This window comes from Rhinopithecus roxellana, chromosome 8 (assembly GCF_007565055.1).
Source record: "Rhinopithecus roxellana isolate Shanxi Qingling chromosome 8, ASM756505v1, whole genome shotgun sequence".
Classification (NCBI taxonomy): Eukaryota; Metazoa; Chordata; class Mammalia; order Primates; family Cercopithecidae; genus Rhinopithecus; species Rhinopithecus roxellana.
In genome coordinates, this window is record NC_044556.1 from 121,877,438 (window position 1) to 121,904,956 (window position 27,519).

At 39.4% G+C, this 27,519-nt stretch overlaps 1 protein-coding gene across 5 annotated transcripts in view; it reads left to right on the forward strand.

Moving 5' to 3' along the window:
• The window catches only part of DNM3 (dynamin 3), a 572,648-nt gene that overhangs the window by 68,929 nt on the left and 476,200 nt on the right, over positions 1-27,519 (forward strand). For all 5 annotated transcript variants that reach the window (XM_030935982.1, XM_030935983.1, XM_030935986.1 and 2 more), the window contains exon 2: positions 11,222-11,295. In XM_030935982.1, coding sequence (XP_030791842.1) covers positions 11,222-11,295 — 74 coding nt within the window. The remainder of the gene's footprint in view (positions 1-11,221; positions 11,296-27,519) is intronic.

Consider the following 27,519-nt stretch of genomic DNA (forward strand, 5'->3'; position numbering starts at 1 on the left):
TTCAGGCACCCACTGGGGGTCTTGGGACATATCTCCTTTAGGTAAGGGGGAGCTACTGAACAGTGTGACAAATTGGATGTAGCCTACCCTGAAGCTACATGCTTACCTGTGACTAGCAAGAGATAATCACTACTTGTTGATATGGTGATATATTAGCTTCAGAAATGAATTTAGGTAAATAATAAATGAATCCAGAATAACTTACCAATACTAAAAATGATGACAATGATAGTAATGATGATGATAAGGATAATAGCAGCTAATATATTTGACTACTTACTATAAGCCTGTAAGACTGTGCCTTATAGAAATGAGCAAGGTGGTCCTGTCCTAAGAGAGCTTACATAGGAGAGGATTTGAGTTGGGCTCCTGGTACTTTTGGAATAAACAGTAGGGGTATCTAAATATGCCGGCATATCAGGAAATGCTTCCCACAGGAGGCTGCGTCAATATGTCTTTAAGAGTGAGTTGGGTAAAGAAAGGCATTAGATAAGGGCTTCTGTGGTTGAGGAGTCAACACAGAAGTGTGAAATTAGTGTGGAATCACTTTGGAGCCAGCTGTTCTGGGAATAAAAAATTTGCATGGAGGAATCATGGATGTGGCTTCCAGAGAGTGAGAGAAAAGCTGGATCCAAGAATCCACTTAAATCCTTCCTGGTTAATTGGAAAATCAGATTCCATTCTTTTAAAATAAACAGGATGTGACCGTGGTGGTGCTCCATTCTGTTTCAGTGAAGAAACCAACCTACACTTTTTTGGCTTCCAATTAAATACTTCATTTTCCCTCTAACATCTTTTTTTTCTTTTTTTTTTTTTTTGAGATGGAGTTTCACTCTTGTTGCCCAGGCTGGAGTGCAGTGGCGCTCCAGCTCACTGCAACCTCCACCTCCCCGGTTCAAATGATTCTCCTGCCTCAGCCTCCTGAATAGCTGGGATTACAGGCACGTGCCACCACGCCCAGCTAATTTTTGTATTTTTAGTATAGACGGGGTTTTACTGTGTTGGCCAAACTGGTCTTGAACTCCTGACCTTGGGTGATCTGCCCACCTTGGCCTCCCAAACTACTGGGATTACAGGTGTGAGCCCCCGAGCCTGGCCTCTAACATCTTAAAATAGTGAAAACAAAAGAGCACACTATTGGCTGGTGAAGCTCACTTCTACCCTATCCATGCTCTTCTTTTCCAGCCTCCTGCCAAGGAGCTGGTAATGTATATTCAGGACCAAGGACAGTAATTGGGCCCCATTTCTTCATCTGAGTCCTTAGGAGGGAAGGGGTTGACGTGAGCTGCCTAGACCAGAACTGCCCTTGTCATCGGGTAAATGTTTTATTGCTGTTGCTTCTTCCCACTGGCTGGTTTATCTTCCACAGGTGGGCCTTTTCTAGTCACTGCCGTGTCAAAGAAAAGTCTGAGATTCATGTATGGGCTTCATGGAGAGGGACAAGGGAGGCCTTTGAGCCTCTTTGGTACCAGGCCTTTGGGCTACCTCTTACCTAAGGCCAAATGAGGATTCCATGTGGTCCAGCCCACGTTTCCAGGGTTGGAAAGGGAATACATTGAAGTTTGCAGCAAAAGCCAGCTCAGTTTGTCCTTTCCACATGCATTTCTTTTAGATACTCTGCAGGAAGGGGTGGCTAACAGAACTGAATGTTTAGCATCCTGAGTTTTATTTTTTGTTGATGTATAATACATATTCTCAGTTGGGGTGATATTGCCCCCAACAGGGCAAAAATGGTTCTTGGGGGACAAAAAGAATCTTTTTTTATGTTTAAAGCATGGGTGTATGTAGAGCACATATATTGATATATAGTGTATCTATGATATTAAACTTAATAGGGGAACATTTAATGGGGAAAAATATCAAATAAGTTTCATTAGGGGAACCGTAATGAAAAGAAGGGTGAGAAACACTGACTTAAAGCACTGTCTGTCTGTCTCTTTTTCTTTGTCTCCTTCCTAGGTAGTACAAGGCTAGTTCCAGTGACCTATAATGTCATCACTATCCTACTCTTTGTCCTTTTCTGATCTGCCATTCTTAGCACATAGCTTCCATCTGCAAGATTGCCTTGTGGTATTAAGGTGGTTGTTGCAGCTCCACTATCATGTACAGCTGACAGGGAGACAAAAGAAGAGGAAGGGTAAAAGGTACACATTAACGAAATCAGATCCTTTTAAAGGAACTATTCTGATGTCACTCAAAACCTCTAATTACATCTTACTGGGTAGAAGTTAGTCATGTGGACACCCCATTTGCAAGGGAGGATGGGAAATGCAGATTGATTTGTCTATTAAAGTTGGGCACATTGCCATTCCCAGCAAAATAATTGGGATTCTGTTAATGAGAAAGGGAAAATAGATAGTACGTAGGCAACCAGCGATCTTTTTACTAGGGCTTTTTGCCATTCCTTTTCCTGGCAGCCAACTTGGGTAAGATATAATCTGTGATTTGGAAAAAGTGAAAGCTAAGTGCCTTTATTTTTATGCCAGGACTTGTTCGTCTGGTGCTTTAAATTCTTGAACAAACTGACTTCGTGAATAGGCAAATAAAATGGATTAAATATTAAGGCATTAAGTTCTTGAGCATGTTTCCTGGTGGAGACAACACTTAGTATTTGTAAACTGAGAACTGCCTTCTTTGTTCAGTTTATAGATCCCTGACTCAGAAACTTTTGCATTCTAAATGTTTCAGTGGGAACCATTAATTATTGAATATTTAGATTTAATAAAACTATGTTGTTTAGAAATTTTGAATTTTGTGAATAAAAGTAAAATATTGAGATTCTTAAAGATGTCAATAAAAAATAAGTAAAAGCATTGTGTTTCCTGCAACTGAATTTGTAGGTATGTTTTTCAAATAAAATTATGATGGTGTTGAGTACTTCATATTATAGAGTAGCTGACAGCATCAAAATATGATTCTTTGCAAATCTGTAAGTACTAATATTCTTAATATATGGCAATAATTTAGAGAAAAAAGTAAACTGCAGTAGAAAATTTCCAATTAAATCTGTGGATTTTGGTAAAATTACTTCCTCTAGCGATTAAAATGGCATTGTAATGGTTGGCAAAGTTCTCGGATTTGGACATGAAAGTACAGAGCTATTTTAATAGCACTATTGTGTTCAGGGTGTGGAATTGGATTCTTGACCTCTGTGTTCCTTGGAGCAGGGGGTGGGCAGTATTAGTGTGATTTGTCTGTCTTTCTCTTCCTATCTCCTTTCTTTTCCCTCTTTCCCTGTTTCCCTTTCCTTCTGTTTCTTTTTTTGTTGGATCAGTATATTGAAGTATTGTGAGATAGTACTCCTATAGGAATCATTATGGTGCACAGATTTTTTTTTTTCTTTTTTTTAAGACGGTCTCACTCTGTCACCCAGGCTGAAGTGCAGTGGCATGAACATGGCTCACAGCAACCTCAACCTCCTGGGTTCAAGCAATCCTCCTGCCTCAGGCACCTGAGTGGCTGGGACTACAGGCTGAAGCCACCACGCCCAGCTAATTTTTAAATTTTTTGTAGAGAGGGGAGTCTCGCCATGTTGCTCAGGCTGGTCTGGGACTCCTGGGCTCAGGTGATCCTCCTGCCTTGGCCTCCCAAATTGTTGGGATTACAGACGTAAGCCACTGTGCATGGCCAGAAAATTATATTAAATACTTTGAAAATTAAGTTTTAAAAGAGATTTCTCTGTTTGTTTGGTTGTTTTTTTTTTTTTTTTTTTTTGAGATGGAGTTTTGCTCTTGTTGCCCAGGCTGGAGTGCAATGGCACAATCTCGGTTCACCGCAACCTCCGCCTCCTGGGTTCAAGCGATTCTCCTACCTCAGCCTCCTGAGTAGCTGGGATTACAGGGGTCCACCACCACCCCTGGCTAATTTTGTATTTTTGGTAGAGATGGGGTTTCTCCATGTTGGTCAGGCTTGTCTCAAACTCCCAACCTCAGGTGATCTGCCCACCTCGTCCTCCCAAAGTGCTGGGATTGCAGGCGTGAGCCACCGTGCCCGGCTGAGATTTCTCTGTTTTTAAGGAAAAAATTTAAAAAATATATTGGTTCTGTATTTTAAAAAAAATGTATTTTCTTCAAATTCCATTCCATGTCATGTCATTAGACATGGAATGGAATTGGCCCACCTAGTATTCTAGGTGGGCCAATTCCACCTAGATATACATTTGGCCCACCAATACAATTGGCCTACCTAGTATTCTGTATTTTGTAATTTGGTGAATATGTTTGAGTCTTAAATATTCATAATATCAATTTAAATGACCCCAGCAAATTATTGGTGAGTTGAGAGTCATCTTGCCTATTCTTTTGGTCCATATAATGCCTTGTAGCTGTCTGCCAGTTGTGAATTAGATATAGGATTGTTTTCTCTCCATGTTATGACTATATGGAGTAATGATGAATCTTCTTGAAAGGGTATGTAGAAAGTAAAAAATATTTAGTGCCTAGGCACTGAAGGAGGCTCTGAGGGAACACACAGGGGTGAGGGAGCAGACAATGTGTGTTGAGAGCTTAGGTAGAGACATGTGGGGGTGGGGGGATCTTGAGAAGACTCCCGGAAAAGATGACATACAGCTGGGTGTTGAAGATTAGGGGGATAAGGATGTGCCTAGACACCAAGTCTGAGAGCACAGACGCACACAGAGACTTCCACTAGAGGACAAGGCTTTATTTCTGCTTTGTTTACTGTTATATCTCCAGTGTCTAAAGCTTCATTTAGCTTGTAGTAGACACATAATGCACATTTGTTGAAATAATAGGTTAAATTAGTTGTAAGGGGTTCTATGCCTCTGATGTAGGGTTTCACTTGGGGAGTGGTCAGAAATAAAATATTTTGTAAGTGATACTAAGATTTGGATTTCATGCTAAAGATAATGGGGAGTCATTCAGTCATTTAAAGTCTGGTAATGATGTGATAGAACTGATGTCCCTGTTAAAGTTGGATAGGAGGGTGCTCAAATTAGATGCAGGGAAAATAGTCATGAGAGCAGTGTAGCACTTTATGAGAGTTGGTGGCAGCTGGATTGGTGATCCAAATAGACAAAAGAGGGTGAATTTAAGAGATATTAAGATAGAATCAGGAGGACATGGTGACCAACTTGGAGCATGAGGATAGAGGTAGATGGAGGATAGATGATTCTGAGGTGCTTGGCTTGGCTAACGTATATGGATGCTGATGATGTGGATTATGATTGGGAATGAAGGTGGAGAAACATTTGGATAGATTGTAATGAATTGAGTTGTAGAGATGTTTGGTTCCAGACATCTAGTGGAGATGTTTAAGAGGTTAATGTGACTTTGAGTTCTAGTGTTTGGCTTATCTCTCTGGTAGCCTCTATTCTCTCAGTTCCACTTCTTTCGGGTACCCATTAAATGTTGGTATTTCTGAGAGTCAATATTAATCACTTGTTTCTACTCCATTCCTACTCATCTATTCTTTTGGCTTCAACTTCCTGCTCTGTTGCTGACTGTCAAATTATTGTCTCCAGATAAGACTTTTGTCCTGAGTACCAGCTGTTCAGTCTAACTGTCTACATGTTGTTTCAATCTGGGTATTCCCCAGGCATGTAAAGATCAATGTGTACAAATAAGGACTGCTCATTTTCTTCCCCCATTTCTTTTACAATGTAGATAAAAATGGTCAAGAGCACAAATGCTAGAGTTAGACTCCCTAGATTTGAGTCCCGTATGTCACTTACTAGCTTTATGACCCTGTGCAAATTGTCTGACTTTTGTGTGCTTCTGTTTTCTCATCTGTGAAGTAAGAATAACAATAGTACCTACTGCATAGGATGTTATGAGATCGAACAAGTTAATGCATATAAAGCTATCAGAGTGGTGCTGGCACATGGTAAGCATTATATTAACCAGATCTTCCTTTATTTCCTGTCCTAGTTAGTGATACCATTGTTCAACCAGCTACCCAAACCAGAAATGTGACATTTATCCTAACTCTTCCATATCACTACATTAGAAGGAGATTCATCAGAAGGAGTGGCATCAGAAGGAGATTCCATATCAAAGCCATCATTAAATCCTGCCATTTGTCTTCTTTCCCTCTCTACCATTACTGCCTTGGACTTGACTTTCATTATCTTCTTTCTGAATGACCTAGACTGGCTAGTGACTAGTGACTCATCACTGTCTTTGATCTTTCTCTTTTTCAACGTTCTCTATATAATCCCCAGTGATTATTCTGAAATGCAAATCTGATCACTTAAAACTCTATAGTACCTTCCTGTTCTCACAGAAAATAGACAAACACAAACTACTAGTAAAGACCTCTGAGGTCTTTTCTGGCTTCCTTCTCTAGACTCTTCTCTATCTCATTCTGATCTCTCTTTAATGTTTACAGTTCTGTGATGTTTTGTGCTACTCTGGTCTTCCATGTCTTCGTACATCTGATTTTCTGTGGAATGCCTCCTACCTCATATTTCTTCTCAGATATTGTTTCTAGCAGCTCCTCCAAGCAGGATAGATATTCTTTGCTGTGTGTTGATACCGTATCTTGTGTGAAACTTAAGCATAGTACCTGTTATGCTTATTATAGTTATTTTTATTTGCATGTTGTCCTCCTCCAAGGCTGAGCTTCTTTATTTTTGAATAAATTGGCTCCATGAATCAACTTCTAGAAAACTATGAGTTGTGCCTCCCATCTTCAGTTAAGTGCAGATGTTAAACATTTATTTACTGTACAGATTATCTGGTTAACAATCATTTACATCTATATTGAAGAGACCATCTCTGTAGTTACTTTATTTGCTGCCAGGGGGGAATTCTTTTGAGTTTTGTTGATACAGCTAGTGTGTTGTCCTTTTTCAGGCTTCCAAAGGTCATTCTTTTCCTAGAGAAGCAATGACTATATTTCCTGGTAACTCAGTTACTGGAAGAGCCAATAAGAAATGTCATCAAGGTGGTTCTTAAACCATGGTGTGGGAATTGTACTCTATTTTTTGTCTAGGAGTCAGGAAGCTGTGAAAGAGCATTGACTTATTGCCTGAAGACCAGCTGTTAACACTGAAGATTAATGCTTTATTGAGATGGGTTGAGAGAAAAGAAAGGCATTTGATTTGTAGCTGGCATATGGCATCCAGAGGGAAGCACTCTCTCTGGCTAAAAATCTGTACAGTTCAACCCCAAATAAGGCATGTGGGCCATATAACAGAATCGATTTAATAACACTGAGTTTTCAGGTTACTCTTTGAAGGTATATCTTGCAGGAAGAATGGCATACATATTTTATTTTTATATAGATTTATTAGAAAATAAATTAAAAATATGTAGTCTAAATCCAAAGTAATACTAAAGGAATAGTCATTATTTTTCCAGTGTGAATTTAAAAAATGTTTTCCCATAAAACATGCTTACAGGTTTTCCCATAAAATATGCTTATGGGAGAAAAATCTATTGCACAGAAAATGATACAATTCAATTGGATGATGGTGCTCAGTGGCTAATGAATTATTCAATATTGTTCATGTCAGTGCTTTGGCTCCCTGTTGCTGAAGGCAGGCATGAGGGCTTTCCAAACCCTTGCAGGTCATCAACACTAAGAGGGTAGTTCAAGTGGGGTCTGTGGCTCCTATCTCCAAATTCCAGTAGCAAAATGTTAAAATATTGTATGTAGGTGCTCAGTTTTTCAAGGCAAATGAATACTACAATATCAGGGAAAACACACTGTGGCTGTGTTATATCAAAAATAATAGTAACATTTTCCCGTGGTGCTTGGGTTTTAAAAATTTAAAATTGTTGGTGTATGTTGCATTTCATTTGATCCATACAACTTGGGCCATAGTTAGCATTCTCTCAGTTTAGTAGTAAAAGAAATGGGTTCTGAGAGAATTTTGCCCATTCAGTGGCAGAGCTAATATTCAAAGCAAGGTTCTGTGTTTCTCATTTGAGGACTCATCTCCTTAGTTCACACAGCAGCAGTGTGCTGGGCCATCAGAAGGAGATGTATCTTTAGGATGGCCAGATTAGCTGCTCACTCTTCAGAAGAGAGAAGCTTTTCTTTAGCACTTTGTTGTACTTCAGAGATGCCTGTGAAGCAGGAGAGACTTCCAAATAGTAAAATTTGATTATCAAAATTTTTGGCTTTTTGTGAGAATGTATCTGTCAGAGGTAGGACTGGTGAGAGCCATGAAGGAAACTAGTAACTGTGAGTTAATAAGAAGGGGGTTAGATACCGGAATCTATTTATTACTCTTAATGAAAAGCTCTGTTTGCTTAATAAAAAAATGTAGAGAAAAATGTTAGATGTATCTGTGGATTTTTAGTCAACACACAATTATTTGCTATTTATAATGTTTGATATGTTCTATTTTGCTTTAACAGTGTTCACAGGGATTGTTACTAAATCTGCATCTAAATATATGGTCACAAGCATGAATTGAAACAGGTCTCAGCATGAAGGTATAGAGTGACTAAACCTTTTTTTCTTCTTTCTTCTCTCCTTTCTTCTCTGCCTTTTTTTTCTTGAAGAAAATATTTTATTGACTGGTTAAATGGCATTATTCAGGCCATTCGTCATTTTTCCTTTGCATTTTATACATCCTGAAATTTCACTCATGGTCCTCATGGCTCAAACAGATGCCCTCCAGCTCCTTTTATTTTTATATGCTGACTTAAAGTTTTTTTTAATTATTATTGTACTTTAAAGTTCTGGGATACATATGCAGAACGTGCAGGTTTGTTACATAGGTATACATGTGCCATGGTGGTTTGCTGCACCCATTAACCCGTCATCTACATTAGGTGTTTCTCCGAATGCTGTCCCTCCCCTGACCCTCCACTCCCTGACAGGCCCTGATGTGTGATATTCCTCTCCCTGTGTCCATGTGTTCTCACTGTTCAGCTCCCACTCATGAGTGACAACATGCGGTGTTTGGTTTTCTGTTCTTGTGTTAGTTTGCTGAGAATGATGGTTTCCAGCTTCATTCATGTCCCTGCAAAGGACATAAACTCATCCTTCTTTATGGCTGGATAGTATTCCATGGTGCCGTCTAGCTCTTTACTCTGGAGTTTTGCTTTTTTCCCTCCCTCAATTCATTTTGATTCTCAAATTACCCTCTTCCTTTTTGGTTAAAAATAAAACAAACAAAACAAAGTAGATGCTTTGTTTATTTTGATTAAATTTTAAATGATTGTTGAAGCTATCTAAACTAGCAGTTATTCTAATGTAGCACATGAAGAATATTAAAAGTGTATTTAGTTATATGTATTTAAATCTATTCAAATCATCATTATAAGGAGAGTATTGTTCTTTCTCTTTTCTGAACTCCAATGTAGTTTATCTTCCCTTCTTTAATGGTTTTCATGAATATGTTTTGTTCCCATTAGGTTCCAAATTCCTGGTGTCTACCCAGTATGAGTCCATGCCCACAGCATCTCCCTAGCACTTCTTAATTTCTCAGTGAATTTTTTTCGATGAATAAATAATGCTATTTCAGTGGCATTTTCAAAAGCACGTGCAAATCTGTAATTTCACTATTTTCTATTGTAGTCATATACACTGACATTCTAAATGAACTTTGGTCCTTGAGAAGTCAATGAGAAAAGTCATTAACTCAAGGTTGTTCAGTACTATTTCCTCTGTCAGAACATACAGTAGCACTTGCCAAATAAATTAGTTGTAGTGGGAGAAATTTGGCTTGATTCTATCTTTTTGACTCTCCATTCCAAACTACCAGTGCAGCTAAACGCTTGGGTTTTGGAGCATTCTCACTGTCCTTTGCCTATTTTATAAGCTGCTGTTCATTGAAATCCCATCTGTGTTGAAGCTCTGTTCTGCCAAATTTCCTTCAAAACTCATAGTGTGCCACGTGAATTGTTATTGCCCACTGAATTGTTGAGTAACATATCCTGACTTGAGGCCAGTGGTTTTCAAACCTTGGTGAGCATCAGAAACATCTGGGAGCTTGTTAAGAGTACAAATGCTGCATGCCTTCCCCTGAATATAATGAATCTGTAGCTTCAGGAGTAGTCCTGGGTGTCTGTGGTTATAACACTTTCTAGTGGGCCTGGAACCACATTTTGAGAAACACTGCCATTGAGTGAAAAGTTTATTTTGAGTGGAATTCTGTGATGATTCCTCTAAAAGTTGTGAGACATTCTAAATGTGTTTAAAAACTGTGCTATAGGTATGTTTATGAATTCTTTGATGTTGCAGAATCAGCAATAATTTATGTTGCATTGCAGATGTAATGTTATGTAGTACTCTCTTTGCTGCAGTTTTATTGGCTTAGTGTTTATTAATATGCTATTTGAAATATGAGCTTTATCAAAACCGCCATTTATCAGGAATAAGAACAAATGGAATGAGAACAAACAAAACTCAAGTTGCAGTTTTCTGCTGTTAATTTCTACAGACAAAATATCTGTTTCTGCTTGATCCCACGTTTTATGTGTCCTTTTTTTTTAGACAAGAGTCTCACTCTGTTGTACAGGCTGGAGTGCAGTGGTATGACCTTGGCTCACTGCAACTCCGCCTCCCGGGCTCAAGCGATCCTCCCATCTCAGCCTTCTGAGTAACTGGGACTAGAGGCCCACACCACCATGTCTGGCTGGCTAATTTTTGTAGGTTTTTTTTTTTTTTTTTTTTTTTTGTAGAGCTGGGTTTTTGCTACATTGTCCAGGCTGGTCTCAAACTCCTGGGCTCAAGCGATTCAACAGCCTCGGCCTCCCAGAGTGCTGGGATTACAGGTGTGGACCACTGTGCCCGGCCTCGTTTCCTTTTATTGGAGAAAAATGTCAGTATATTTAGAGGATACACTCTAATGTGCCTTTAGTAATGGTCAGTATTTGATGGTGCTAATATTGATCTTGAGGCGAAAGAGCGTACTGGGTTTTTTAATTATCAAAAAGAGTTTAAGAATTAATTTCAGTATCAAATATTTTCTTTAATGCTGATTCTCTGAAAATCAAAATTAATTGATAATACACAGAAACTAAGTGGAAACTTTTATAAATTTCAGCTAGATGAATGAATGGCATATTCCAATGAGGTCATTATGATAATATACATGGATTTCTATGCAATCAATATAAGGCCCTCCTTCTTTTTTTTAACTTTGCAAACGCTTCTTTTATTAAGATGGGCCTATCATTTTTTGGATAAATGATACATTGAAAGGTTGGGAATTAGGAGAATTGCTGTGGAACTTGGTTTTTGAATGTATAGGTGATCAGAATTCCTTCATGACTTAATCTATATTTCTTACTTTTTTTAGGGACTTTCTTCCTCGAGGGTCGGGCATTGTAACGAGACGACCTCTTGTGCTGCAGCTTGTTACTTCTAAAGCAGGTAATGAATGAAGATGTCTACCACATGGATGGGCATATCCTGTGGCACCTTTTGCCTTCGTAGGTGTGGGGTTGTTCCAATAGAAACGTGTTTGTGATTGCCCCACTGTGAGCAGCTGCCCACATTTCTCTCCAGAATGCTGCCTTCTTCATTGATCTTTTCATTCCTTTGATTACATTAAAGGGGATAGTTTCATGGATTTTTTAAAATACCTACTTAAAAATTTTTTTATTGCTCATTGTAATCCATCTATATAATTTTACAGTACAACACAACCACTAATACTCCTTTGGTATGCTTTCTATGTGTGTGTGTGTGTGTGTGTGTGTGTGCACGTGCACTTGGGGATTAACTTATAAAATTCAACAACCATATAATATCTGTATGGATGTGTATGTGCGTATCTATATTTACACTGTGCTATGCTTGCTCCTCTCTCTTACACCATGATAATTTGATAGATAAATGATGCTTGTTTTTATTTTCGTTTTATTTCAGCAACTGCTGATGTTGAATTTTTTTTTTCAGGTTTATTTGCCATTTGTATTTCTTGTGAATTGGCCATTTTTCTTTTTCCCCATTTCTTTTTGGGGATTTTACTACTTTTCCTATCAATTTCTTTGAATGCTTAAGACTGAAGCACCTCATAAAAATCATCTGTCATAAATTGTAAATATTTTTAATAGCTTGTTAAAGTTACCATTTACATACCATATAACTTGACCAAATAGATCAATAGGTTTTAGTTTTTTCACAGATATGTGCAACCATCTCCACAATCAGCTTTACAACTGTTTGATCACTCCAAAAAGAAAGCCTGCATGTTTCTGCTGTCACCCCTTTTCATAACACCTTTCCCCACCACTCCAGCTTAGGCATTACTAACCCATGTTGTCTCCATGGATTTCCCTATTCTGGACATGTCATGTGAATGGAATCATTTAATATGTGGTCTTTTGTAATAGGCTTTTCTTGCTTGGAATAATCTTCAAGGTTCATACATGTTGTAGCATGTATTAGAACTTCATTTCTTTTTATGGCCTAACATATTTCATTGTCTGGATAGTTCACATTTTGTTTGCCCATTAACTGAGGAGCATTTGAGTTGTTTCCACCCTTTGGTTCTTATGAATAATGTTGCTATAAACATTCATGTACATGTTTCTGCGTGGACATGTGTTTTCATTTCTCTTAGAAATATACCTGAGTATAATTACTGGGCCATGTAGTAACTGTATGTTTAATTGTTTAAGGAACTGACAGACTGTTTTCAAAGCAGCTGCCCCATTTTACATTCCTACCAGCAGTGTATGAGGGTTACAGTTTTTCTATATCTTTGCTAACCCTTGTGGGTAAGAAGTGATAGCTCATTGTGGTTTTGACTTGCATTTTCCTAGTGACTAAGGATACTGAGCATCTTTTCATGTGCTTAATGATCATTTGTGTATCTTATTTAGATAAATGTGTATTCATTTCCTTTGCCGAGTTTTAAATTTGGTTATTTGCCTTTGTATTACTGAATTATAACAGATATATATTAGATACAAGTCTAATATCAGATATTTGATTTGCATTTTTTTTTCTATTTTATAGGCCCGTTTCATTTTCTTTACAGTGTCCTTTGAAGCAAAAGATTTTTTATTTTGGTGAAGTCCAATTTATCTACTCTTTCTTTCATTTCTCATTATTTTGGTATATATCTAAGAATCCTTTGCCAAAACCAAGGTTATAAAAGTTTATTCTATGTTTTCTTCTAGGAAGTTTATAGTTTTGATCTTACACTTAGGTCTTTGATCCATTTTTTTAAATTACTAATTTTTAAATTTGAAATTTCATTTTAGATTTGGGGATAGGTGGAGGTTTGTTATATTGCATAATGTGCAATGCTGAGATTTGGGTTTCTAGTGAAACTATCAACCAAATATTAAACATAGTCCCCAATAGGTAGGATTTCACCCTTCACCCCTCTTCCACTTTTCCCCTTTTTGGAGTTCTTTGCGTCTGTTTTTCCCATCTTTATGTCCATGTTACCCACTGTTTAGTTCACACTTATAACTGTGAATGTGTAGTATTTTATTTCCTATTTCTGTTATTTCTCTTAGAATAATGGCCTCCAGCTCAGTCCATGTTCCTGTGAAGGACATGATTTCATTCTTTTTTATGGCTGCATAGTATTCCTTGATGTATGTGTCCCCTATTTTCTTTATCCAATCAAGTGTTGGTGTGCTTAGGTTGATTCCATGATTTTGGTATTGTGAATAGTGCTGCAGTAAACATACAAGTATAGGCATCTTTTTGAAATAATAATTTCTTTTCCTTTGGGTAGCTACCCAGTAGTGGGATTGCTGGGTCAAACGGTAGTTCTATTTTTAGTTCTTTGAGAACTCTCTACACTGTTTTCCATAGGGGTTGAACAGATTTACATTCCCACCAATAGTTTATAAGTGTTCCCTTTCCTCTGCAGCCCTGCCATAATGTGTTATTTTTGACTTTTTAATAATAGCTGTATTAGTCTATTTTCACACTGCTGTAAAGAACTGCCCAAGACTGGGTATTTTATAAAAGAAAGAGGTTTAATTAACTCACAGTTCAGCATGGCTGGGGAGGTCTCAGGAAACTTACACTCATGGTGGAAGGCAAAGGGGAAGCATGGCACCTTCTTCACAAGGTGGCAGGAAGGAGAAGAGCCAAGCAAAGGGGGAGGAGCCCCTTAAAACTATCAGATTTCATGAGAACTCTCTTACTATCATGAGAACAGCATGGGGGAAACTGCCCCCCCATTAATTACCTCCACCTGGTCTCTCCTTTGACATGTGGGGATTGTGAAGATTATGGGGATTACAATTCAAGATTAGATTTGGCTGGGGACACAAAGCCTAACCATATCAATAGCCATTCTGACTGGTATGAGATGATATCTTATTGTGGTTTTGATCTGTATTTCTTTGATGATTATGTTGAGCATTTTTTGTCTTATGTTTGTTGACTACTTTTATGTTTTCTTTTGAGAACTGTCTGTTTCCATCCTTTGCCCACTTATTTTTTTTTTTTTTTCCTTTTTGAGATAAAGTCTCACTCTTGTTGCCCAGGCTGGAGTGCAGTGGCGGGATCTTGGCTCACTGTAACCTCTGCCTCCTGGGTTCAAGTGATTCTCCTGCCTCAGCCTCCCAAGTAGCTGGGATCACAGTGCCCACCACCCTGCCCAGCTAATTTTTTGTATTTTTAGTAGAGATGGGGTTTCACCATGTTGGCCAGGCTGGTCTTGAACTCCTGACCTCAGGTGATCCACCCACCTTGGCCTCCCAAGGTGCTGGGATTACAGGTATGAGCCACCACACCTGGCCCTTTGCCCACTTTTTAATGGGGTTATTTGTTTTTTTCTTGTTGATTTGTTTAAAGTCCTTATAGATTCTGGATATTAGTCCTTTATTGGATGCATAGGTTGCAAAAATTTTCTCTCATCCTGTAGATTGTCTGTTTACTCTGTTGATAGTTTCTTTTGCAGCGCATAATGTCTTTAGTTTATTTAAGTCCCATTTGTCTATTTTTGTTTTTGTTGCATTGCTTTTGGGGTCTTAGTGAGAAGTTCTTTTCCTGGGCTGATGTCCGGAGAAATTTTTCCTAGGTTTTCTTCTAGAATTTTTATAGTTTGAGGACTTACATTTAAGTCTTTAATCCATCATGAGTTAATTTTTGTATGTGGTGAGAGATAGGGGTCCAGTTATTTTCTTCTGCGTATGGTTAGGCAGTTTTCCCAGCACCATTTATTGAATAGGATTTTCTTTCCTCATTGTTTTTTGTTGACTTTGTTGAAGACGTGTTGGTTGAAAATATGTGGCTTTACTTCTGAGTTCTCTGTTCTTTTACACTGATCTATGTGTCTATTTTCATACAAGTACCATAATGTTTTGGTTACTATAGCCTTTTGTATAGTTTAGTATAGAGTAGTTTGAAGTTGGGTAATGTGATGCCTCTGGCTTTGTTCTTTTTGCTTAGGATTGCTTTGGCTATTTGGGCTCTCTTTTGGTTCCCTATGAATTTTAGTATTGTTTTTTCTAATTCTGTGAAAGATGATGTTGGTAATTTGATAGGAATTGCATAGAATCTGTAGATTGCTTTGGGCAGTATAGTCATTTTAACCATATTGATTCTTCTAATCCGTGAGCATGGGATGTCTTTCCATTTGTTTGTGCTTTGATCCATTTTGAATTAATAATTTTATACAGTAAGTGTCCAATTTCATTTTCTGCGTGAATATCCAGCAGTCCCAGCACAATTTGTTAAAAAGACTATTCTTTCCTCACTGTAGGATCCTAGCACCTTTGTCGAAAAATCTGTCAACCATAGATACATAGGTTTATTTTTGGACTCTCAGTTCTATTCGACTGATGTTTATGTTTATCCTTGTGCTAATAGTGTACTCTCTTAATTACCCTTGCTTTGTGGTAAGTTTCAAAATTGAGAATTGTGAGTCCTTCTACTTTGTTTTTTTTTTCAGGATTGTTTTGGCTATCCTGGATCCCTTGAAGTTCAATATGAATTTTAGAATCTGCTTGTTTTATCCCAGGAATGTAAGACTGGTTTAACATCTGAAAATCATATCAGTAGAATGAAAAAAAAAAAATCACAGGATTACCTCAATAGATTCAGAAAAAGTATTTGAGAAAATCCAACATGCATTCCTGATAAAACTTTTAGTAAATAAAGGGGAAGGAACTTCCTCAACCTGATAAAGGGCATATATAAAAACCACATAGCTAACATCATACTTAATGGTGACAGACTGGATGCTTTTTGTCTAAAATCAGTAATAATACAAGGATGTCTGCTCTTGTCACTCTTATTCAACATTGTATGGTAGGTTCTAACCAGGACAGCTGGGGAAAGGAAGAAATAAAAGGCATCTACCCTGGAAAAGAAGATGTAAAATTATCTCTATTTGAAGATGATGTGATCATATGTATAGAAAAACTATACATGTGAAAGAGTCCACTAAAAAAACTGTTAGAACTACTGAACTATGTTAGCAAGATTTCAGGATACACTATCATACACAACAATCAGTTGTTTTTTTAACTTTTATTTTAGGTTTGGGGGTGCGTGTGAAGGTCTGTCGCATAGATAAACCCATGTCATGGGGGTTTGTTGTACAGATTATTTCATCACCCAGGTTTTATGTCCAGTGCTCGGTAGTTATCTTTTCTGCTCCTCTCCCTCTTCCCACTCTCCACCTTCAAGTAGACCCCAGTGTCTGTTGTTTCCTTCTTTGTGTTCAAAAATTATCATCATTTAGCTCCCACTTGTAAGTGAGAACATGCAATATTTGCTTTTTTGTTCCTGCATTAGTTTGCCAAGGACAATATAGCCTCCATAAAGACACACACATATGAATATTTATTGCAGCACTATTCACAATAGCAAAGACATGAAATCTACCTAAATGCCCACCAGTGACAGATTGGATAAAAAAAAATGTAGTACATATACACCATGGAATACTATACAGCCTTAAAAAAGGACAAGATAATGCAGGAATATGGAGGGAGCTGGCTATATTGTTCTTTATTGTAATTCTTAGTTTCCTTGGATTAGGTTTTGCCATCCTCCTGAATCTCAATGATCTTCGTTCCTGTCCATATTCTGAATTCTATCTCTGTCATTTCAGCCAGCTTAGCCTGGTTAAGAACTCATGCTGGAGAACTGGTGTGATCGTTTGGAGGACATATAATACTCTGGCCATTTGAGTTACTGGAGTTCTTGCTTTGATTCTTTCTCATCTCTGCATGTGGGGTGTTCCTTTAACTGCAGTGTAGATTGAGTACAGTTGATAGACTTCTTTTCTGGATTTTTTCACCAAGCCAAGGCTTTGTGCAGGGTCTTTATTTGAAGCTCACTTATTATCTCCGGTTTCAGGCTGGGGTATATGTTAGTGAGGTATTTTTGGTGTTGAAGCTTTGGGGTGTGATCCAGTAGGTGGCACTTAGGCTAATTAATCAGTTGGTAGACTTTTGCTCAGTTATGTGGCTCCCCTATATTTCCTCACAGTTGCAGCTGTGTTCCCTCTCAACACTCTGAAAGGGGGAGTTCCTCTCCCTCTTGAGTGCTGGCTATAGATTGTGGCTTGGCACTCCTGGGCTGCTCACTGCCACTCTGGTGTGATCTCAGTACTTGTGTTCCCTCCTCCACTTGGAGGCAGTGGAGGAAGGGACCTTAGTAGTGATTGTGGCCAAGGATCTTTTGCTTGGCTCCTGGGGACTCCATCCCAGAGAGATGCAGGTCCGCAATCGCTTAGTGCAATCAGCCCAGGATGGAGGGTCTGTGATGAGCAGTGGAGGGTGTGTGGGACCCATGTGAGACAGTCTGGCCTTCCTCCTTGGGTCAATTGCAGCTTGTTGGAGGGGTGAATAAGGCACTTAGGATCTTTGCTTCTTCATTAGTCTGAGGGTAGCAAGAGTAGTTCCACTGCAGAGGCAGTGGCAGAGAGGCTTTTAGTTGCTCCTGGAGGCTTTGTCCAGGGAATTGCCAAGCTGCTACTGGCTTGATAGCTCTGGTGCGGGGTGGCTGGCTTGATAGCTTCCTGGTGAGGAGATATGGGAATGGGCACCCATCTTTAACAGTCTGGCTGCTTTTTCATAGAGCTGTTGTGGTATGCTTGCTACCTGCTCTGGTCCCTAGTCGCCTTGAATTTTCTAGTAGCTGGAGGTATCACCAGTGAAGGCTGCAAACCAGCCATGATGGCAGCCTGCCCCTCCCTCTGGGAGCTCCATCCCAGGGAGGTACAGACCTGTTGCCAGCCCAAACCCTGTAGGAGGTGGCTGGAGACCCTGGTTGGGAGGTCCATTTCAGGAAGGAAGAATGGGATTGGAGACCTGCTTAGAAAAGCAATCTGGCTATGTTTTCATAGAGCAGCTGTGCTCTGCTGGGGCGTCTGCTTCAGCCCCCGGTTGCCCCGACACTCCAAAGCCTGAAGGCTGGAATGGTAATGCTGCCCACACAGCAAAGATGGCAGCCTGACTTTCCCTCTGGGAGCTCTGTCCCAGGGTGGTTTGAAACCTGTGTCAGCCAGAGAACACCAGTGGGGATAGCTAGAGGCTCTGGTTAGGAAGTCCCACCTGGTGGTGAGGAATAGGATTGGGGACACACTTAAAAAAGCAGTCTGGCCATGTTTTTGTAGGGCAGCTGTGCTGTGCTGGGGGTCCCTTCAGTCCCTGGTTGTCTGGGACTTTCCAAAGTTTGAAGGCTGGAACAGCAAAGTCACCCAAACAGAGCACTGGTGAGGATGGCTGGAGACCCCAGTTGGGGAGTCCTGCCCAGCAAGGAGGAAGGGGACTGGGGACCTGCTTAAAAAAGCAGTCTGGCCATGTTTTTGGAGAGCAGCTATGCTGTGCTGGGGGACTGCTTCCACCCCTAGTCAGCTTGGATTCTCCAAAGCCCGAAGGCTGGATGGCTAAGTTGCCCAAACAGCAAAGATGGCAGCTCAGCCCTCCCTCTAGGAGCTCCGTTCCAGGGAGGTTTCAAGTCTCTGTTGGCCAGAAAACACCAGCTGAGCTGGCAGAAGACCCCAGTTGGGAGGTCCCACCCTGTGAGGAGAAACAGCACTGGAGATCCCCTTAAGAGAGTGGTCTGGCCATATTTTTGTAGAGCAGCTGTGCTGTGCTGAAGGACAGCTTTTGCCCCAGTTGGCTTGGACTCTCCAAAGCTGAAGTCTGGAATGGCTAAGTCATCCAAATAGCAAAGGTGGTGGCCCACGCCTCCCTCTGGGAGCTCTGTCCCATTGAGGTTTCAAATCTCTGTGGGCTGCAGAATACAGGTGTGGGTGACTGCAGGCTCTGGTTAAAAGTTCCACCCGGTGAGGAGGAACAGGATCAGGGACCAGGTTGCTTAGAAAAGCAGCTTGGCCATGTTTTTGTAGAATAGCCGTGCTGTGCTGGGGAGATCCCTTCTGCCCCTGGTCAGTTTGAACTCTCCAAAGTCTGAAGGCCGGAATGGCGAAGTCACCCAAACCGCAAACATGGTAGCCTGCCCCTCCCCACAGAGCTCCATCCAGGGAGGTGCAATGCTGCTACCAGTGGCTGGCTGGATTTCCAAGCCAGTAGGTCATATCCTGTGAGGTGCTGTGCAATTGGGGCCTACAGACAGTCACTTCTCAGCCCCCTGGATTCAGCCTCTTTCCTAGGGCTATGTAGGGGGTTTAACTTCCTGCTTTGCCATAGTTGCAGCTGCTTTTTCTGGGAAGCCTGGAAAGCCTGGGTATCTAAGGCTCCCGGTCTCTGCACGTGCCTGAGCGGCTGCTCTGCTGAGATTCCATGAAGCTCTGTGTATCAGACTGAATGCACTGGTAGAGTGGGTTCATGAAGGAATCTCCTGAACTAAGGATTGCAAAGATCCGTGGGAGAAGCATCGATCCCTGGGGTCCCTCATTTACTCACCGTTTCCCTGGGTCGGGGAGGTTCCTCTGGCTCTGTGTTGTTCCCAGGTGGGCCATTGTCCTGTCTTGGTTTTCTCTGTTCTCCATGGGTCAAGTTGTTTCCTTGATTAGTCCCAATGCAAGTACCTGGATGTTTCAGTTGAATGTGCTGTATTTACTCGCCCCTTCTGTTCCTCTCCGTGAGAGCCCCACATGCTAGCTGCTTCTAGTCCGCCACCTCGGCCACTTCTCGTCAATTGTACTTCTATACACTTGTGATGAACAATCCAAAAACGAAGTTAAGAAAATAATGCAGTTTATAATAGCATCAAAAAGAGTATACTGCTTAGGGGGAGGTGTGGTGGCTCATGCCTGTTGTCCTGGCGCATAAGAAGGTAAGGCCAGGCATTAGAGACCAGCCTGGGCAACATAGGAATCCCTTATCTATATAACAAAAAGAGTATACCACTTAGGAATCAGTTTAACAAAAGAAATGAAAAACTTATGCTATGGAAGCTATAAATTGTCGTTGAAAGAAATTAGAGAAGATCTAAATATTTGGAAAAACATTCCATGCTCAATGACTGGAAGATGTAACAATGTTAAGATGGCAATACCTTAAAAACTGATCTACAGATTCAATGCAATCCCTGTCAGAATCCCAGCTGACATCTGGAGAAATCATAGATATTTTAAACTATTTTTATAAGGTTATAAAATCTGTCTTGTTTGATTCAAAGGATACACTCGAGTCCTGTCATTTGACAAAAGTAAATTATTTGTAAATCTACAATGCAGCAGGCACTGTTTGTGGCCCTGAGGATATAAAAGTGATTAGGATAAAGTTTCTGTACTTCTGGTTATTTATATTGTGGATTTATTATTTTAAATATATAGAAGTTTTACTCATTATGGTTGTGAAATCTGTACATTTAGTTTTTTAAAAGTAAGTAGTTAGCACAGTGCTCTTCACTTTCATACATAAAAAATTTTAAACAGTTCTTTATCTGAAATTTGTTTTCCTGTATGTTGAAACAATTTTTTTCCCAGTTCCCTTTATCTCATATTACAGTGTGGTAACTACTACCATCTATTTCTGAATATCTTTCTGCTTTATTGTACCAGTTCCACAGTGTTTTACTTTTGTGGGTTCATAATTTGCTTTAATATCTCACCTGGCAAGGCTCTAGTCCTCTCCTATTACTTTTTTAAATTTAGGGGTTCTATTATAATTGTGTGGAAAAGTCTAGAAAAATTTTGTAAAGATGAAACTATTGCTACTAGAATTATTTTGAACTGATAGATGAACCAATAGATTTACTAGGGAATAACTGATACCTTAAAAATATTTATTATTTTTTTCAATCCAAGGACCATACCATAACCTTTCCCTTCCCTCCCCTTCCCTCCCCTTCCCTTCCCTCCCCTCCCCTCCCCTCCCCTCCCCTCCCCTCCCCTCCCCTCCCCTCCCCTCCCCTCCCCTCCCCTTCCCTTCCCTTCCCTTCCCCCTCTCTCTCTTCCTCTTTCTTTCTTTCTTTTTCTCTTTCTTTCCTCGTTTTTGAGATAGGGTCTCACTCTGTTACCCAGGCTGTAGTGCAGTGACATGATCATTGCTCAGTAACCTCCAACTCCTCAGCTAAAGCGATCCTTCTGCCTCCACCTCCCAAATAGCTAGGACTACAGGCATGCACCACCATGCAAGGCTAATTTTTAAGTATTATTATTTTTTTTTTTGTAGAGATGGAATCTTGCTATATTGCTTAGGCTGGTCTTGAACTCCTTGGCTCAAGTGATCTTCCCAAAGCAGTTTACCTGCCTTGGCTTCTCAAAGTGCTGGGATTACAGGCATGAGCCACTGTGCTCCCCACCAACCCCCCACCTTTTTCTTTGTATTTCTTAGTAAAAAATTTTTTCCTTTCCCTCACTTCAGGCATCCTATTAAAATTTTTGATGGTTTCATATAGTGTTCATGCTTTTCTAGATAGTATATTCATTTTTATTTTTTATTGTTCTTGTAGTTTAAATAGGTTATTTTAAAATTATATTTTGAAACTTCTTATTGCTGATCTTAAAAGCCGTTGCATTTTAAACTTTTTAATTAACCATCTTATTCTACATTTGGTAGATTAAAGTGTTTTAAATTTATTCTCTTGGGTATTTTAGTTATACAGCCATTTCATTTGCACTTCTTAATTTATTCAGTAAATACTCATCATGCAAATACTGGAATGGCTGAGAAAAGAGACATTGATAGAATATTAATAAGTTTCTTTGCAGTGGGGACCTTTTGGTGAGTATAGACATGGGAAAATATTCTTACATATTGAGCTCTTTCAAGGTCTAACATGCTTCTTTCCCATACCCTTTTGCCTTGTGTCTTCTAAGTCCTTGACCATTCCTTCTTTTATTCCTGTTAATCAGTGAGGATCATACCACACATAGCACATCACTTTTCAGGCAAAGTAGACTAGAAATTGTTTCTTCGGGGAAGACTTTCTGTCTACTGTCTTTCAGGTACCTCAAAAAGGGGCTTTTGCATTACAGCACTACACGCTGGCTGGTGTCAGCTGAAAACTGGCCTAATTTATGTTCATCCGAAGTGAACTTGTTCATAGAGAAATTTCATGTGACCGCAGACTTGGGTTGACGGTGGGCTAATAAAATGGGGGAAAGACGCAATATGGGGTGTGTGTTCACTGCTCATGCAGTTGCTTGTGCCTTCAGATCTTAATTGAGACATAAGTATGACTTCCTTTTGATTCATTCATTTATTCAACAAATATTTATTGAAAGATTACTAGGTGCCAGGCAAATATTACTGTCATCATGGGGCTTACATTCTAGGTGGAGAGAAACCAACAATGAACAAAACAAATACACAGAGTGTTAGGTGATAAAGAAAATGAGCTTTCAAGCCATGCTGATATTTATGTAGGCGAAGGTAAGTTAGAAGGTTGTAAATGGGAGCGGCTTGTGTGTTTGAAATTTAGCAAGGAAGCAAGCAGGGTTGGAGGTGGATGAGTGAGAAGGGGTGGTAGGAAATGGGGTAAAGAGAGCTACTGTTGCTGAAACAGTAAGAAAGCTGACTGGGGAGGGTCTTGTGAGCCAGGGATGATGAAAGGGAACGTGATAGAAGCATTAGCACCTGAAAGTGGGGGCCACTGACTGTAAGTGAAAGAAGGGATAGTGTGATTAACATGTTGGAGAGCGAGCTAGGATAATTCCTTTATACACAAGGAGGACGGGAAGACACCTTCTCTATTGCAACCAAATGGAAAAAAGAAAATGTGGGCAGCTGTGGATATATCTGTACTTTTAGCAGTAGAGAGTTAAGGGATTCTTCATTTGCTGACTTTATTCTCTCTAGGAAGTAGAAGATAAGGTATTTGCTGATAGTAATCATTTTCTCTTCTCATTTCCATTAGTTCTGTCTCTCATTCCTCTTCAAAGTTTTATTACTATTGGCTAGGACTTCAGAACCATGCCTTTCTCCTAGTTGTGATGAAAATGCCTTTTGTGTTAAATTATGCATATATTATTTACTGTTCATTTGTCCTGGTGAGGAATTATTTTATTTTAGATTTTAAAAAGATTTTAAAGCATAACAAATAGGTGTGTAATTTTCTTGAGTGCCATTTTGGCATCTATTGAGATGATCTATTGAGTTAAAAAACTCTTTGACATGTTTACCCTTACATTTATAGATTTCTTATTTAAGCATCCTTGCATTCTTAAGATATACTTGATTATAGCAATTAATACTTTTATTGTACTATTGAAGTAATTCCACTAATTTATTTACATTATTTACATTTCGTTGTCTCTATAAACATTTATTTATTATTGTCAAGGTATTGAATCAAAGCTATACTAGTCAGCATAGAATAAGTTAGTAACTCTCCCTCTTCTTCTCTTTTACTTTCTTCTATTAGCTTTTGCAATTCTTAAAAGCCCAGTGACGCATTTTAGTCTCTGTTTCCAATTAAGGAGCGCTACTTTTTACAAAGGGTATGTCTTTGACTCAGGGCTTCAGAGCTAGCAGCTGTGGTAAGAGCTTAGGCAAGGTTAGACCTGGGGATGTGGTGGCACCTGGGTCCACAGGTGTGGGATGTCAGGACACTCAGGGACTATCCAAAACCATGTGGATACTGAGTGTCCAATGTAGTGACTTCGTCATAACCCTAGAAAGTCTTATAATGAGATTGGCAGGCCCAGAACAAATACTATGTAGGAGACTATAATGATGAATAGCTACCATTTTTTGAGCATAATCAGCATTACCAGCACTGCACATTTTGATGCTATTTTCATTTAATCCTTACAAAATCTTCTGAGATAGATATTATGATTTCCATTTAGAATAAGAGACCCATTTTAGAAAAAGAGACCTAAGCAATTTATCCAAAGCCACAAGGTTGGTAGGAGTGGGGATTTTTACTCGTATCTGTGTGATACTGCTAATATTGCATTTTAAAAAGAGAAAGCTCCCAGTGCTTGCTTTTATATTTTTTCAGAATATATTATATATTTTATAGTATATTTTTAATGTAAAGGAGAATAAATATATAAATATTAAATATTATTTGGTTAATTCAGAATTACTATCTAATTTCCAACACAATGCCTATTTAGTAATATTTAACTGCTTGTCTCCATCTGCTGCTGTATTAGTTGCTAAACCAAGCCAAAAAATTAGAGACCCTAAGCCTTATTCAGCATAATTTGTTACTGGACATTTAGTACTTAGCACAGAAAAGCATTCTAAGAAATCACATAGTATTGCGAGAAAGGTGAGGAAAATCACGGCTTCTTTTTTATTAATAAAGGTAAAAATTTTAAGTGCTAGGTCAAGGTAATTTGGTTTCAGAGAGGGGCATTTCTGAAGGTGTGGCTTGGGAGGACAAGAGACGGACAAAACATTGATGAGGTGTTGGGTGATGACTACAGTGTCCTGAGCAAGGGAGCAGGAGAGGGTCTTTGTAAGACAATGGAACAGTTTCAGTGTGTTGTGGCTTCCTCCAGTGCCATGTTGAAACTGGCTTATGCCAGCTCCTAAGATCTGATTGTGTGCCTCTCTTCCCATGTCCGTATGCAGTGACATCATGATGGTAGCTAGAAATTAGTCATGGTTGGAGTATTTACACTTCAGAAATTGGCAAATGCTACAAATCAAAACTTTTTTTTTTTTTTTTTTTTGCCCCTAGGGAGCCAGTTGTTAAGCATTTACCAGTACACCACTAATTCCTCCTTTTTCAATACCTGATCTTACTGTTTACTGGTTAAGCTGTAAACAGGCAGAGAAAGCAAATGTACCTGAGGGTAATTTGATGAAGTACTGAGCACATTTAACATATTATAGTGTTGCCAGTGTAAGAAATGATCCATTTGGAATTTGATATGCCCCCTGAAGAAGGGTTTTTTTTTTTTTTTTTTTTTTTAAGACACCAGAATACAAGTCACTCTTTGCATTAAAAGTTACTGTAGGCCGGGTGCGATGGGTCACGCCTATAATTCCAGCATTTTGGGAGGCCAAGGTGGGCAAATCACTTGAGGTCAGAAGTTCGAGACCAGCCTGGCCAACATGGTGAAACCACATCTCCACTAAAAACATGAAACAGCCGGGCATAGTAGCGCACATCTGTAATCCCAGCTCCTTGGGAGGCTGAGGCAGGAGAATCACTTGAACCCGGGAGGCAGAGGTTTCAGTGAGCCAAGATCACACCACTACACTCCAGTCTAGACTCTGTCTCAAGAAAAACAAAAAACAAAGAAAGAAAGTTACTGTTGGCAGGTTATAATAGTAAAGTCTGTGTGTCAAGGTTAAGGACAAATGGTTTTGTCTCCTGGATAATTTTTCTGTTAAAATATTTCTCTAAATTCTACTATGTTGTTTACTCTGCTTTATTTCAGTGACATTAGTATAAGAAAGGAAGATACTGAAAATAAGAAATCACCAAGTTAATAAGGGTAACTTTAAATTACAGAAGTATTCTTTCTTTTGTAGAAGGTTTTCTTGCTATTTCTTCCTTTCATGGATGTCAAATGTATTATTCATTTAATTTATCACCTTTATATAGCATCTATTACATAATGTAAAGGGTGTCCATGTTTTAAAATTTTTATATGGCTTGTAATTTATTAGAGAATTATCAGTATTCAGTATTTGGGATCTTTGGTTGGAATTGCTATAAATAATTATCTTAATAAAGAAAGATACCCAGTAACAGAAATCAGAAAACTTGTTTGGAGGCACCAGGTAAGCAGCAAGGTAATGCGGAGACACAAAGTTCAGGCAGCAGGTCTGAGGCGCTGCAGAAAGGCTTGTGAAGGGGGTGAATCAGCACATTCTGGGAGAGGGGCTCCACGATGGTGGTCACGCTTAGAGCAGCCTTAGAGAACTGTGAGTCTAGGCAGACTGAGCAAAAGGCAAGAGATGGCTTCCCACGACAATACTCAGGAGTCACTAATATGAGAACAATGTCAACTTTTCACAGATGAGATACTTTAAAGATGTTTATAGATAGTTAGACTTTAAGTTTTGATTTCTATACAATGTCCAGGACTTCTTCTCTAGTTTCATAAATTAGACTGATAATAGCAAAAAACCATTCAAATCTTGTTTTGAATAACAACATTGAAAACATTTTAAAACTACATTTCTCGCTTTGTTTTACATTTAAATATCTGAATTTAATTAAAACTGATATTTTAGAATAAGATAATCTGCTTTTGCAAAGGATTTATGTTTTTTTTTTTTTTTTTTCCATTGTAACAAGTTAGCCTCGTGGTAAAAATAAATGTGCTTCTGAAAACATTCCTTCTTAAACTACAGCTTTGACCTTGTTCTACTTCACTGCTGGTTCCCTATTGCTGCTAAAGTGCAGGTTACAGATTCATAGTTTAAATCTCTTTAATATTGTTATTCTTAAATTTTAATGTACATAAGATACACTGGGTAGGCTTCCTAAATATGCAGATTCCCGGACATCATCTCTCAGAAGTTTGATTCATGAAGTCTGAGGTAGGGCCCAGGGACCTGCTTTGTTTATTTATTTATTTATTTATTTATTTGAGACACGGTCTCACTCTGTCACTCAGACTGGAGTGGAGTGGCGCCGTCATGGCTCACTGCAACCTTGATCTCCCGGGCTCAACCTATTATCCCACCTCAGACTGCTGGGACTACAGGGGTGTGGCACCACATTTGGCTAATTTTTCTATTTTTTGTACAGAGATGGGATTTCAGCATGTTGCCCGGGCTGGTTTCAAACTCCTGGGTTTAAGCAATTCACCTGCTTCAATCCCAGCAAGCCCCCTAAACTGCTGGGATTATAGGTATGAGCCACTATTCCTGGCCAGATCTGCATTTTCAAGAACTAGTATCAGTTGCTTCTAAAGCTGTTGGTCTTTGTTTTTTTTTGAGACGGAGTCTTGCTCTGTCACCCAGGCTGTAGTACAGTGGCTGGATCTCAGCTCACTGCAAGCTCCGCCTCCCGGGTTTACGCCATTCTCCTGCCTCAGCCTCCCGAGTAGCTGGGACTACAGGCGCCCGCCACCTCGCCCGGCTAGTTTTTTGTATTTTTTAGTAGAGACGGGGTTTCACCAGGTTAGCCAGGATGGTCTCGATCTCCTGACCTTGTGATCCGCCCGTCTCGGCCTCCCAAAGTGCTGGGATTACAGGCTTGAGCCACCGCGCCTGGCCAAGCTGTTGGTCTTTGAATCACATTTTGAGAAACACTCTCAATGGTTTCATCAAATTCTCTCACTATTGTTTTCTTTCTGTAGATATTTTTACTTCTTCCTTTTAATAGAGTTTT